A 13995-nucleotide genomic window follows, 5' to 3' on the forward strand; every position below is an offset into this window, starting at 1 on the left:
TGTTACATAAACATACAAAACAAAGGTGCACCAAGCCTGAACAGTAATTGCGAGCCAGAAATTCCACCATTCTATTAAAGTGTGTTATATATGCTACTAACAGACACAACATTTTCTATCTGTGGCACAAATGTAACTTCAAGTGTGGCAGCCATACCAACTCAGAAGACTCAAAATGCAACAAGATCACGCGACCATGAATTCCATCACGATAAAAGTTCACCATTATGTTTTGGCAAACTTGCTGCATTTTAATGTTCTGCATGATGCAAAACCCCCCTCCTAAAAATCCTGGATAGCGCAAGCTAAAAACTGCATTAAGGCAGTATCCTTCCAAACTGTCACTCTAACCTGTGGCTAGTAATCATACATAACAATCAGTGTTTTGCTGAAACAAAATAAGTTTCACTTCAGCTTAAACCCTGAGGCAGTTAAAACCCCGGTGATTCATGTAGCCCGACAAGGTGCAGGGGCCAGTCAGAAACACAGATAAACCTTACACTAGCACATAATTTTTATCTCACCAAGCTCTTAAAAAGAGGTATGAATTTAATGCAGTCACAAACAGGAAGGACAGACAGACATAGTAAATGCTCATAAAAAACATGACATTATTTCAGTTAACTCACAAAATGCTCTGTTAGAAGCTTAATCAACAAGAAGCCTTGTTTCCCATATGGCTACCTATTGGGTCTTAAAGCAAGAAACAATAATCCAAAAATTTAATACTTAACAAAGTTAATCAATCTGATAAACCTATACAGATACACTGCTGAATGCCATATTTCATAGTGTGCAAATCTTCCATCATAACTTCTATTTCCGGAAGTGATGGGGAAATGACAGTTCACAAGGTTTCACAGAGGGAATACTATGCAGCATTTTGGCTTGACTCAGTTTTTGAAAGATCTCATTGTTCTGAACAAGGTTTATGTTAGCCACTAGACAGTCTCAGTGTGCACTGTGGAACAAATTACTAATGTCAATAGTTAACTGTTTCCCCATTAAGTTAAATGTAATTTAAATCAAAGATGGAATAAATCCTCTTCCACTCACTACTTAAGCTTCTCCCCTTTGTCCCCACCTTTGTCTTCCTCTATGAACATTGCTAGTGGATTAGGGGCAGGATTTAACAGTTTTAGCTTGCAAAATAAAACATGATGGGCCTAAAGCAGACCATTAACAATCCTGGTTTAGATATGGAAGGCTACATGTAACCCTTATGCTGTCAGAAAAACACTTCTGTATCTGCAGTCTGTGCAGGTACAAAACAGTTTTAAAACAATAAAAGCATTCTTCTCCCAACCCTGATAACTCAAAATATATAGACGATGTAAACAGCTGGCACATGGATTGTTTAATTCAGTCTTTTCCAGTTTCACAGTTTTGTTTGTCCAAGATATTTATGAGCCCTTGCCTTGAAGCTAGGTTCCTCAGGATTCTGGCTAACTGCTTTAAAACAGGTAGTGTGGTAAACTGCATTTAAATGAGATGTGCTGGTAAAAGGATGTATTTTAAAAACCTCAATGTTGCTGTGAAGGAGGAGGGTTTCTAGGTATCGGGAATATTAATTTTCTCCTTAAGGTATATGCCGGTTGGGGCATCTGCTTCTTTGTCCCCAAGCGGTCAACACGTCTGCCCACATCTTCATTAACTTCTGTAAGAATTGACAAAATATCTTCACCCCTGCAGCCAGAAGAAGAGCAAAAATACAAAAATTACTTATTAATGAGCAGATGGCACTCCATTTAACACTTCCCAGATAATCTAGAAGATACGGTATAAATATTCAAAACACAAAACCCACATCTTTTTCTCCAAATTTCTCTTTTGTTCTCATTTCAGTCACATTAAATACAAAAGACCTTTTTTTACTCTGTCTTGCTTGATTCAACCAGCAAAAAATAACGGAAAAGAGTATTTTTACCTCAATCCACTCAAGAAACAGATTGTTCTGCCTTAGAGAATACAGATAGGAGGTTCTGAGGTTTTTTTACAATAAACTTTGCATTGTCCAGATTATCTCTATGGTACTAGCAGTGTTAAGGTAAATTTATCAGTGGCAAGCAAACAAATCATCAGTTTAACGTTTTGGTTTTTTTGTCCACCTCAGAAGATGGTTAGGGTTCCTATGTGAATTTGCCTTTGGAAAAAAAGGAGGGGGCAAGTTCCTCCCGTTTTTTCATGGAAGAGCTAAGCAAAGTACTTACCTTGGTACCAACAACTGTAGCTTGCTGCACAGGGCCTGAATATACCAAGCACCCTGCTGAATGTGCCGGAAAGAGACATATCCATCAATTGTGGCCATGCCTAGGAGGAAATCAGCCTCTTCGGGAATACTTTCAGAAGGAGAAACACTCTGTTGCATGGAAGACAAATCGGGAATTCTTGCATCAGCTTCAACATAGACAGGACACTGTATCTCCTTTCCCTGGCAAGCTTGGATAAAGAAGAGTTTGGGCTTTTCAGCCAGTTGTGGACATTGTTTAGCCGTGAAGTGGGACATGATCATGCGGATTGATACAAGTTCCTCATCTTTCCCGTAGATCGCTCCTGACTCTCCATGAGATAGAATACAACATATAAAACAGTCCCTGTCTTTGTGATCTTGCAAACGCTGCCAAGTTCGCATCAGATCTTTAATCTCCCAAGATGTCAGGTCAGTGTAAGTCCTCACGTCCAGACCAAGCCATGTGAATACTTGCTCCAGTTCCCCTGTAATTAAAATATAAAAGAAAAAAAATGATGCAGTAGAAAAACATTTCATGAAGTCACCATGCAAGCTAATCTGAAAGACCTCACAGCCTGACACTTCTGCAGATTCATCCTCATACTAGTATCAACTAAAGGTTAACTGGAATAAAAAAAGGTAGCATCAGCTCAAACATAGGAGTTCCTCAGTTTTTGTAGACAAGTTTCAGAAAATACAGTGACATTTCACAATGTATGATGACACACAGAGTGAGCTCACAAATGACACCTGAAAACTCGCGGAATCCTCCCCACCCCAAGTTTCAGATTAGATCTTTCAAAACCTTCCTCATATTATTATTTTCCAGTTGCAGTTTTGACGATTAGAGTTTCACACACGAGATAAAGAGAATGAACAGAATAAAACAAGAAGTATGCACAGAGTTGCTTGGTTATGGAATTTTGCATTATATCATGTAGAATGATGGTTTACTTTTTGTTCTTCATTATAGCTATATAGATAAAGGCTTAGTAAAGAGATTCTTAAAAGGATCCAAGAATGATCCAACTGCATCAGAAACTCAGTGGTTACTCATCCTTTAATCCTTCCTCCCCTAGGAGACACAAATAACATAATATAACACATCCCAAACATTTTACTCTTTAAGAGTATTAACTACCTAAAATATGCACAATATATAGAGCAATACTAGACAATCAACTCACATGGGTAAACAGAGAGACTAATCCTTCAAAAAACTGACTTCAGTAACTTACCAGCATCTTTGCAAGAACCCTTCCTCTCCTGAAGAGACCTATCAAAGTTAACATTATTAATAATAAGACAAAATCCTCTGTGTGGTCCATCCATTTTGTAGCTTTTCATCTTCTGTAGAAAGGAGAGGAAAAAAGATTACAGCCTCAATGAATTTATTCAACTTACTTGGATTTCCTTAACATGTCTCAAAATTGGCATCAAAAAATTAGAGGTACCTAAGACTGTGAGTGACTTTTGGAAAGCTGGAACTCAATGGTTGCCTCCCTGTGTGAAAAGACATGGATGAAGCCTCAAGCACACTGTCACCATACTATCATACTGCAGAGGACAGGTTTAGCAGCTGGGTTGGTCATCTGTATGCAAAAGGAAGGACTCAGCAGCCAAACTGCACAATCTGAATTGGTGATAGGGACAGAAGTCCCCAGCTGTTTCCAATGTCACAACAATATTTTAACTTCAGATGGCAGAGGGTTGACAATGAAACTACAGGATGCTAGACATCTGAGTTGTTTTTTTCAAGAGTGCTGATGAATACCTGGAGCAGGTGGTTCACAGAGATCCACTGGAAAGTAATGCAAGCAGAACAGAGATCTCAGAAGTGTGTAAACCTGCCCGCACTACCAGTTTTGCTAAGACTTAAAAGTTACCTCCCACTGTTAGGAAAGAACGTTTTAAAAACTGAAAAGTCACCAAAATTTCAAGTACCATCTCTTCAAGTCCAACCTTGGGTTGAAATCAAAAACTCCCACCACTCCAGTTCCTTTCTGCTCACTAGAGAAAAGCAACAAACACCTGCTTTTGTGCATTTTAGGGGAACAAACCGAAGGCAGCACTCCAAGCCCCTTCAACAGCAGTAAGAAGTATTTCTGATACACCAGCCTGAACATCAGGTGATACCAAGATATATTACAGCACAGAACATCAAGAAGTTAAATAGTTATAAACAAATGCAGGAAATTGCTCCCTCAATATCCATGCTCATCAGAAGGAGACAGCCAGAGGGAGAACCCAGTGGTTACACTGCTGCACAAGGTTAAAAAGTGCACATAAAGCTTCTAAGAAGGGAACTCACAAAATGGATCTTTTCTCCTGTACCAAGACCTCTGGTTTATTGAGAAAGATTGTTACATGCCTGCAACAGCTTACTCAAAAACTCTTGCCACCTTTTATCCTCACGAGGTCTTTGCATGCTACCCCTGATCAAATTTCAAGATGGCCTGAACCTTTTTCTAAGCCAGATCCAGAGAGAACTGTGAAACTGTTTGTGTCTTGCACATTCTGCTGCCGTCTCGAAAATACATAACTTAAGAGAATGCCAAACAGTTTGCCTGTATCAGGAAGATAAGAAGATACAATGATGTGTGGATAACATCAAGGGTTAAAATGTTCTCTGAAAAGCTCCAGTTGATCAGACAACTCAAAAAACTTTATGAGACGCGCAGGCATCTCACATGTCCTTGTATGATAAATGTCATTACAGGGATGAAGACCCCACACACCCAGGTATTCAACAAGAAGGATTTAAGAGATTGTCCCAAACCTTGGATTCATTTTCTACATTGCTGAATTCTTCTGGCAGCTCCAGGTTCATTTCAGAGAAGCCTTGTGTAAGATTAGTTGCTTTGTTATCTAGAAAAAAAACCCAAGCATAGATATTTATGACGAGAAATCTAGTACTGGAGGACGTAACGAAAAGGAGCTTAACTTCAATGCAGCACTTTTTGTATTTTAAATCCTGTTTTCATTAAAAGGAGTAATTACTCCATATGAGATAGCATCATCATAGTCAAAGGATCTATTTTGAACATGTCTCCAGTTATTTTTATTATACATATTTTCATGAAAAAGGCAAGGCTTTTATTTGTATTGGTATTGTGGAACAAAGATATCCATGGTACAAGATTAGGTTCTACCTGAAACGTTCAAATGATTTTTTCATTTGGAAATCTGCTTAGAAATAAACTGTATTACAAGGATTTCCAATGTTACTACTGAAGCTCCCATTAAAGATTTTTTTGTTTTGTTTTGTTCCTGAGTCACTGAAAACTCTCAGACAAACTTTCAGAGCAAGGCTGCACCAACAGAGCTTAGAAGAGGAAGAGAGCTGACAGATGTTGTACTGCTGTACTTTGCAACTGGTCTATTTGAGAGAGTCATACAAGGTGGATGCAAACTAACCACTGTTATTTTTACAGAATCTTTTCAGAGATGTAACTCTGAAAACAGATCCAAAATGTAACTTTATTTATTGCTGCTTTATTTACTTCTCCTTCTGAATGCCCTAAAATGCTTGTCTCCTTTTGTACGAATCATACACTATTTAAAGCATTCAAAACATCCATCTCTACCATGCAACACTCCCTGGCTCTTCAACATCACGATCTATACAGCAAAAGAAGTCAGAGGTAAAATCCTGCACCCCAAAAATTAAACCCATCAGTTTTATAAACAGTCATGGTGTCTCATTCTCTTGTCCTCCCAGGGATATTTAAACAGAAAACTTGTTTTTCTTTTTCAGGAAAGAAATAACCTTTTTGCTTCTAATAGGACCAGCCCTTACTTCACTTCCCAGAAAGCACATTGAGTAGTTGCTAGTAAATGCCCGACAAAGTACACACGATTTACCAGTTTTCTCTTGCCTCTTTTATGTAAGAGCAAAAATCCTTCAAATCTATTTGTGCAGAAAGCAAAAGACCCTTCCAAGAAGACAACAAGGTAAGTCCATTGCATTAAACCAAATGGTAGAAATTTTCTAGAGAAAGTAAAGGAATGCAACATTAAACATAAAGGTAATAATAACCAAACACATTATCAGAAATTCTTACCATTGATATTAGAACTGACTGATTTGATCGAGGTCTCCTATTTTTTGAGGAGGAGGAACACCATGTTAAATATCACTATTATATAAAATAAGTTTTCATAGTTATTTTTAGCAATATAGCCTTAATACAAAGCTCTTTAAGTAGTGTGTAGGAAAAATACTGAATTCCTAAGAGCAGCAAAGCATTTAATAGTGAAACTACAAAGGAATTCCTCACTTAGAGCAAATCTTACAGAGCTGGAAACAACTCTATTTTCTCTCAAGGATAAAGGGAAACAGCACAGAATTTTCTTACACTTCCAAATGATCCTATCACTATAGGGGTAGGCAGTCACTACAAAGAAAATAAAGGTCTCAACACAGTCCCGTATCAATCCTCTTGGTTAGCCAATTATTTGAGCATGAATCATTGTAACTAAGTGATTCTAGTCCTGCCTAAGAGGTATCTTCTAGCAGTAAGTGTCAATGGTTTATTACAGAGCATGGAAAATGTTTATAACCTCTCATAATTTTAAAGAGAAAATCAAACATAATCATCAGGGTTATGGAAACAGTCTCTAAGTCTTTTTCTAAAATTCTTTTAAATATGTTTGCTTAATAAAACTACATTAATTTTCTTACTGCACCAAGTGCCAATGCATGACGGCTTCCCCAAACCCTCTGGACACATATAGCAAAAATAGCTCAAAGCAGCAGTAATGCAAACCCTTCTGATACTAAATAGCTCATTTTCCTAAGCTCTTGTCTACTAGAGCTTCACTTAAGGGAAGTATCCTTAGAAAGATCACTGGTTTTCCTCATTCAGAACTGGGTTAAGACTCCCTACCTTCCTCCCCTCTTCCTCAAAAAGGAAATCCATTACAGCCCTGGTAAGTTTCCCAATCTGATTCATCATGCAGCTGCAGGAGTTTAACTGATCAAGGACTAGTACGGTACGTTGAGCAAATCGGACACCTCCTTTAGCAGCAGCAGTTTGAACTGATCATCAAAGTATAGCGTTAGCCTTCAGAGGTGATTTAGTGTTGATCAGACTGAACAGATCAGCAGTGACTGATCCATTCTCTAGAAGACACCTGTCTAGCTTTTTTGCTCATCTCTCTTCCTAACATGATTTTTTTCCCCACAGTTGCACATGACCAATAGTAATACTTTTAATAAACCACTGTTTAATACTATATGCAGCTCTATTCCTTACATGCTGAACAAATACAACCCCCCAGACCACTAAAACCCAAGCTGGCAGTATGTACTCCAGTGTACCTGTGGGGAAGTGAATACTCTGATGTCTCCAGTGTGAAACAGTGAAGATTCCTTGACTGGCAGAGTGTTCTGCTGAGGCAGAGGCACTAAGAGCAGAAAGAGACAAAATGAGAAGCCAAGTGCCTTTTAGTTAAGCCAGTATCAATCTGCACATTAGGCAAATGTGGATCTATACCTACTGAAAGATGTATTAAAACAGAAAGCAACTTCGAAACACACTCAAAAAGCATGGGGGAATGGAACTCACGAAACACTGAGTGCCCTTGCACCTACTGGGGAGATGTAGCTTTTTACTTCCCAGAGTCTGTTTCCCAGTGCTTAAATAAATGGAAATAGAACTGTTTTCCCCCAGTATGCTTATAGTCACCCCATAGGGCGTTAGATGAAGGGAAATTACAAACTGCATTATAACCCTTGATTACGTGAATCACACATTTAGTAATAAAACATACCATGTATTGGGGACACATGCACAGTTTGCCTCTCCAGTTTTTTAGCAGGCAACTGCCTTGTCATACTGTACATTCATACACCACAAAGTGCCTTTTACAGGACAGTCATCATCATCTCAATACTACTCATGGGGAAATGGAGAAGTGCAACATAACTATAAATAGATTTTCAGTTTCCCACCCTGTTCTGTATGTGCTGGACTGCTCTTTGTGGCCTCAGGTATGCCAGCATGTCCCTACTGGAATTCAGCTCGGAAGTAATGCAAGGTAGGGACTGTTAATGCCAAATTTGTGTGTGAAGATGAGTGATACCACTCCAGCTCCTGTTCCAGCAATGCACACACGGAAACCTGAGGCAGTGTTACCCAGACCCTTCTAGTGCTTCTTGCATTTCAGTGAACCTACTCCCTGACTCTGAATTTCTCACCTTTTGTCCTTTTGTAGCAGTTTACTGTTTCCAGGAGATCAGGTGAAACATTCATACAGACCTCCTCCAGCATCTGTACATTGTTTTCAGTTAAAAGGCCCTGTTTTTCCAATAAAATCAGCAAATCCAGAGCAGACTGGCAGCCAAAAGGAGAGGGTAAAATACAGTTATTTTTCATTGGAACTGAAAACCTGTCTCAGCCCTGTCTGTCTCAAACAATCATGTCATTATATGCTTTGCTTCCTCCCAACAAGATTCAAACAGTCAATTTCACATCACTGTGGGAGGTGGAAATGTGGCTCCATGGAAAGCTCCATGTTTGCGTTATAATTTGGTAGGGTCTTGTTTAATTAAACAGATTCACCCAAACCATATTAATGGCTTTAGGCCTTGAGAAGGCTTTATTGCTGTAAAATGGAACCAATGACATATATGGACGTGAATCTCCTTTACACACAGCTCAAGCAGGGGAAAGATTTTATTTGTCACCCTTTTATGACCTAATGCAAGACCGTGGACTGTCAGCGATTGACCTTGGCACAAAGCACCAAATTCCACACTTATCTGTCAACAGCTTCCTCCTTGCTCGTCTTATAAATACTGACTAGTCTAGTTGCAATTATGCCCTATTCTGCCAAATACTTTTCCCACTTTCCCTCCTGTTTCCCCTCCCATATACATATTTGGCTCTCTCCTCACATACATAAATTATCCGTCGCTTTGGAAGACAGTTTTGCAGTAGGAATATGATGTGCTTCAACATCTCATTGGTAATGTTCTCTGACAATTCATACAGCATCTGCCTGTAACAGAGATACAGCGAGATAAAAGCAGAACAGAAGATCATGTACAAACTAAAAGCAATTTGAGAATTTAAAAATGGAAAGGGAAACAGTATGGCATAGATGGCAGTAATGGAAAGAACAGAACCACACTGCAAGCTTACCTGTACGGAGACACTCTTCCCTTCTCATGCAGACATTCTTGCACTTTCTCTTTGGTATAACCAAGTTTCTTGAGCAAGGAGTGACATTTAATTCTGTATAAGAGTTCAGCTAGCAGGAAAGTATCTTCCTTATTCAGATATTCTTCAGCCATGAGAAGCTGAAAGATGTCCACTGCTGACTTCACACTTTCTAGTTTTTTGAAGGGAAGCAAATCAGTACAGAGAAATTTTAAAGCTGCTACATCTTCAGCCACCAGATTTTCATCAATGAACAGAAGCTGCTGACGGAACTTCAAGCTGACAACTTCCTCCATGTTGCTGGAACCAACAGTCTCTCTGCCTGAAAGCAGAAAGCAAATGCTAGTAACACTTGAATCTTCAATACAACAGTCTTTGTAATAAGATTACACCCAACAGATATTTGGAAGCCCTGAATTCTCTGCAAAGAGGAGTTTCCTTTTAAATAAATTCAAAACTTACTTCCTTCTCCAAACACAAGACTACAACAAAGCCCAGATTTGGCAGAAGCTCTGAACAACCCAGTCTAAATTTGAAGTTAGCCCTGTCTGCGCAGAAAATGGGGCTAGATGACCTCAAGAGGTCCCTAAGTTCTTCTGTGTCTTTCAAACATTCAGATCTTTTCTTCTCTCCATTGTAGGTGGGACGAGTCCCTGCAGTAACTTACCACAACTTTCAGTGGAGAGAGCACAGTGGTTCACACATATCCCTTGATTTGCAGTCCAAGGGCTCATTCTTCTCTGGCTGTAGCAAGGTGGTGTTCCTTTGTCACAAGCCTCACAACGAAGCTGAAGCTGTGGAATACCCATCCACTCCCAGTCATATCTTGCTACCAGACTATGTTTCATATTTGGCATAGGAAAAACCTAAAGCCTCCCTTGTAAGTAAATGTCAACTAAAACGTAATAGCGCTCAGCCTAAATAGGGTCTGCACAAGCAACTCAGTCTTAACTGAAGTTTAATGGAGACTGATCACCCTTCCACTACATAAACTTCCGCATAGCCTAGGCAGTTCTTTTCTGCCTGTGGAAGGTTATATAGGTAAAAAGGTGCTTCAGTGCCTTCTGCCCAAATGGGCAGGTAGGTCTTTAATCTTTTGTTTAGAGCAGCTGGAAGCAGCAAAGCTTTCTACACGAGAGAGCACAGGGGAAAATCAGGGGAGTAGGGACAGAACCTCCAAACCTGAAGCCTTTGAAGCATCTGGGAGCACAGCTCAGCAGATAAACCACAGAGGATATCACAGCACATGGCGGCACAGAGAAGAGACTGTTGCGTTTTTGTGTTCAGGGGCAGACAGAAAATATAATCCCCAAATCCAGATGCCCACTTAGGAAACGAGGTTTGACAGAACTCAGGAATCCTGAATTGTGTCCTGTCCCCAGGTCACAAGTCAGAGCCTTTGCAAAAACAAAAAAAGTCAGATTGCTTTTTCCTGTATTCAAACTTACTCTCCCATAGCTTAGTAATCGTTCTTCACATTCCTTCTCATACTAAATCCCACGTGCCATGACATCCTCTTCATGTGAGCTGCTATCAAAAAGCTTCAGACCTCAGCCTGTCAGCTACACAGAAATTATATCACTTCACAGTAAATCAGACTTTAAATTCATTGAGCTAAAAGCTACTTTAAAGCCCTATCAAGATGCTTTGATCAACTAAATTTAGCAGAATAACTTAGGTTAAACTGACCCTGTCTAAACTAACAAGCTTATGTAATCCAGGTTCAAACTGAAATTATGACAATCCAGCACTTAGAGCTGATTTCAACTAAATGAATTTAAAAATAATTGCTTTAGGAGATTTAGGGGCAATCTGTGTGTACACCAGGTGTACATAGTCATTTCATCAGCAAATCAAACTGAAGCAAGATCTGGCACAAATTCCTTCATCTGCCTCTCAAATAGTTCTCAAGACTGTGTTGCTGCCACTCTTGGAAAACTTTGTTCACTCCAAATATTTCCAGCTTGAGTTCGAAAAGCCTTCAAGGCCTCTCAACACGTGCTGCGTTTGCCAGGTACCCGTACCTCCTCCTTCCCCCCCGCCGCCCAGCACCACCAAGCAGGGGAATCCTGCCCACCCGCAGCCCCTTACTGCGGCAGCGTCTTTATATCCCTCTACCACTTCATAGGCCACTTATAAAACAGCGTGGCAAAAAACCAGCGTCCTAATGCAAAAAAGGAAAAGGGGCGGACGATCCCCATCCCAGTAAAACCAGATGATGCCGAACACCCGGCAGAAACACAGGCGGGGCGCAGGACACAGCCGCGGCCCGAGCCCGCCGCGGTTCACGGGCACGCACCGCTAGAGCCGGCAGGACGCTAGCGGGCAGAACAGCGATGGATCAACGTCTCTCATTTATATTTTGCGATATACCCTTACAAAAGGAAAATCTCATGAAATACGCAAATAAGATTATCAAATTACTATTTCCTCCTGAAAAGTTTTATTGACCAGGGCACTACTAGGCCGAAATATTTAAGAACAATGGAGAAACACGGAGCACAAAGGAATGCCCAGGCACAGCCCGCAGCCCCGCGGTACCGGGAGGAGCGGGGTTTAGGCTCCGAGCTCCGGCGCCGCAGCCCTCCTTTGTGCCCTCCCCGGTCCAGGCCCCCCCTTCTTACCTCTCACACGGCTTCCCGCCCCGCGCCCTCTCCCGGCAGCTGCTCCGCGGGCGGCGCTCAGCGCTTCCCGCTGTTTCCCGCCCAGCCGCGAGCCCAAGCGCTGTGTCACGGCGCCGGGCCCCCCCGTAGGGCGGTGCGCCGCCAGCCCGAGGCCTGCGGGACGGAGGCGGCACCCCCGGCCCCGGCAAGCGGCAGAACGTCGGTTTGTGGGCGCGTCCGCGGAACGCGCCGCCTCTGCCAGCAGGCGGGCTCCGGCGGAGCGCGGCGGTGCCCCCCGGAGGGAGGCTGGGCCCCGCGGAGCTGAAAGGGGCCATCAGACATACAGTACGCTCCATCTGCAGCTGTTAGCACCGCGACTTCCTCTTGAACCTACCACCTTCTGGATAACGAGCGGGCAACCACAGTAATACACACGTATGTAACAGCACAAAGTAAACTAGACTGATGTGACAGAGCCATCAGCAACAAAGCCTGGGGCAAAACACCACAGAATCTCCTTCCTCACTGGTACACCTGAGCTGCTGAAAGCCGTAATTTATATTCTGCCAGTTCTCCTTTCCCTCTTCCATATATATACAGCATGTACTGAAGTACAAGAATTTTTTATTTCTCTTATCAGAAGGCAAAACTGAAATTCAGTACCAGGAGCAGTGTGTTTCACAGCCTTGTTCCAACCACAGTCAGTTGAGAAGCAGAGGAGGAGTGGCTTGTTTTATCTTGTTCAACAGCTGCTTCTGAAAACAGGCATTTTGGCAGTCTATGACCATGAAATTTCTCCAGCATGTCTCTTTCATGTTACTGTGCTGACACCCTAAACTCATGGATCCAGAATGAACTCTTTTCCTCCTCTTCTGGCTACTGAATGGAAGTCTGGTATCATTCAACCCTTCTATCTGCAACACATGTACAACTTGATGCAACCCATGCCCTGCATCCAGTCACTTTCCAGATTCAAATTTTAGGTGCACAGGACAGCAAGCGCAGACAGTCCCTACCATGTGTACAGAGGGACACAAAAAGCTATGGCAGAAGTGACAGACAACTGGCATCACAAAATTCCTGCATGTTAAATACTGACTTCAGTGCTACTTCTTACTGTGCAGTGAGCACAGGGAATCAGTCTACCCACACACCATTCTTCAAAGAGGTGTCAAGGCAACAAATACTGCTTGGATGATTACAGAGTGACTTCTGCTATGGTTTAGAATCTACTGAGGGTCAAGACATGAGTGCAGAAAATTGGTATCTGACATCCGTGAATGCTGCATGTCCCCTCCACTCACTGGTCATTAGAAGGCTCTGATCACTCCTGAGCCAAGCAGCAAGATACTAAGAGACTTCCTTCCTTTTTCACTGCAAGGGTAATTTACAGAAACCGCAACAATTTTCAAAACAGCATTTCTTCATCATTTAAGGAAGGGGACATGGATTTTACTCACTGTGTCAAGCACTACGGTGAAGAACCTCCAAACCAAAACCTACATTGTCACAAAACTATCACAAACAGAATATATTCTATTGCTAATATTTTAAGTACATAGTTGTATTTAGCATCACGCAAAACGCCCCAAAACAATAAACCCACGAAACCCCACCACATTGTTAAACCCTGTAAGAATAACCACTACTCTTACTTCCTTTCTCCCTTTTTTCCTGTTTTCTTCTTTCTGCTTCCAGTAATGATGCTGTATTTTTCCTCCAGATCTTCTTTTCCCTACTTGTCCTTCTCTTTGTTCTCCCTACCATTCTCCTTCTTGTTCCTCCTTGAAATTTCCATATTTCTTTCCCTTATCTCTCTGCCCCCTCTTGGTTCCATTCTGCCTGCTTTTGGTTGTCTATAAGGCGGAAGTGCTCATCACATGCAAAAGCTAGTAAGGGAAATGGGAAAAAGTGAAGTTAATTTGTGAAAAAAATCACATTTATTAACATCACATAGATATATATGATAACTAAGAATTGCATCTTATTTCTACAA

The 13995-nt window shown here is 41.3% G+C and overlaps 1 protein-coding gene across 6 annotated transcripts; it reads right to left on the reverse strand.

Moving 5' to 3' along the window:
• Nucleotides 1-531: 531 nt before the first annotated feature.
• Nucleotides 532-13956, reverse strand: LOC102057122 (caspase-10). Of its 6 annotated transcripts, XM_014277794.3 has the most exons (11): nt 12021-13575; nt 10064-10190; nt 9379-9718; nt 9136-9235; nt 8433-8568; nt 7554-7639; nt 6295-6331; nt 5010-5098; nt 3469-3580; nt 2211-2715; nt 532-1686 (listed from the first exon to the last, which is right to left on the reverse strand). In XM_014277794.3, the coding sequence occupies exons 2-11, from the start codon at nt 10128-10130 to the stop codon at nt 1524-1526; spliced, it is 1635 nt and encodes a 544-aa protein (XP_014133269.1). In that variant the 5' UTR covers nt 10131-10190; nt 12021-13575; the 3' UTR covers nt 532-1523. The 6 variants fall into 6 exon arrangements, with proteins under 6 accessions (XP_014133269.1, XP_027657268.1, XP_027657267.1 ...); XM_027801467.2 differs by lacking the exons at nt 10064-10190; nt 12021-13575 and adding an exon at nt 13655-13956 and having other exon boundaries at nt 5028-5098; XM_027801466.2 differs by lacking the exons at nt 10064-10190; nt 12021-13575 and adding an exon at nt 13655-13956.
• Between the last annotated feature and the right edge of the window lie 39 nt (nt 13957-13995).

This window comes from Falco cherrug, chromosome 8, assembly GCF_023634085.1.
Source record: "Falco cherrug isolate bFalChe1 chromosome 8, bFalChe1.pri, whole genome shotgun sequence".
NCBI classification, from domain to species: Eukaryota; Metazoa; Chordata; class Aves; order Falconiformes; family Falconidae; genus Falco; species Falco cherrug.

What these genes read in the sequence shown, in the direction of transcription:
- LOC102057122 (XM_027801466.2), bottom strand. Translation starts at nt 13,766, where the DNA reads ATGGTAGGGAGAACAAAGAGAAGGACAAGTAGGGAAAAGAAGATCTGG. An exon ending in CTGCTACAAAAGGACAAAAG is followed by an intron (nt 7,640 to 8,432) that starts GTGAGAAATTCA and finishes TTCTGCTCTTAG; the next exon opens with TGCCTCTGCCTCAGCAGAAC. An exon ending in ATGTAGAAAATGAATCCAAG is followed by an intron (nt 3,581 to 5,009) that starts GTTTGGGACAAT and finishes TCCTTTCTACAG; the next exon opens with AAGATGAAAAGCTACAAAAT.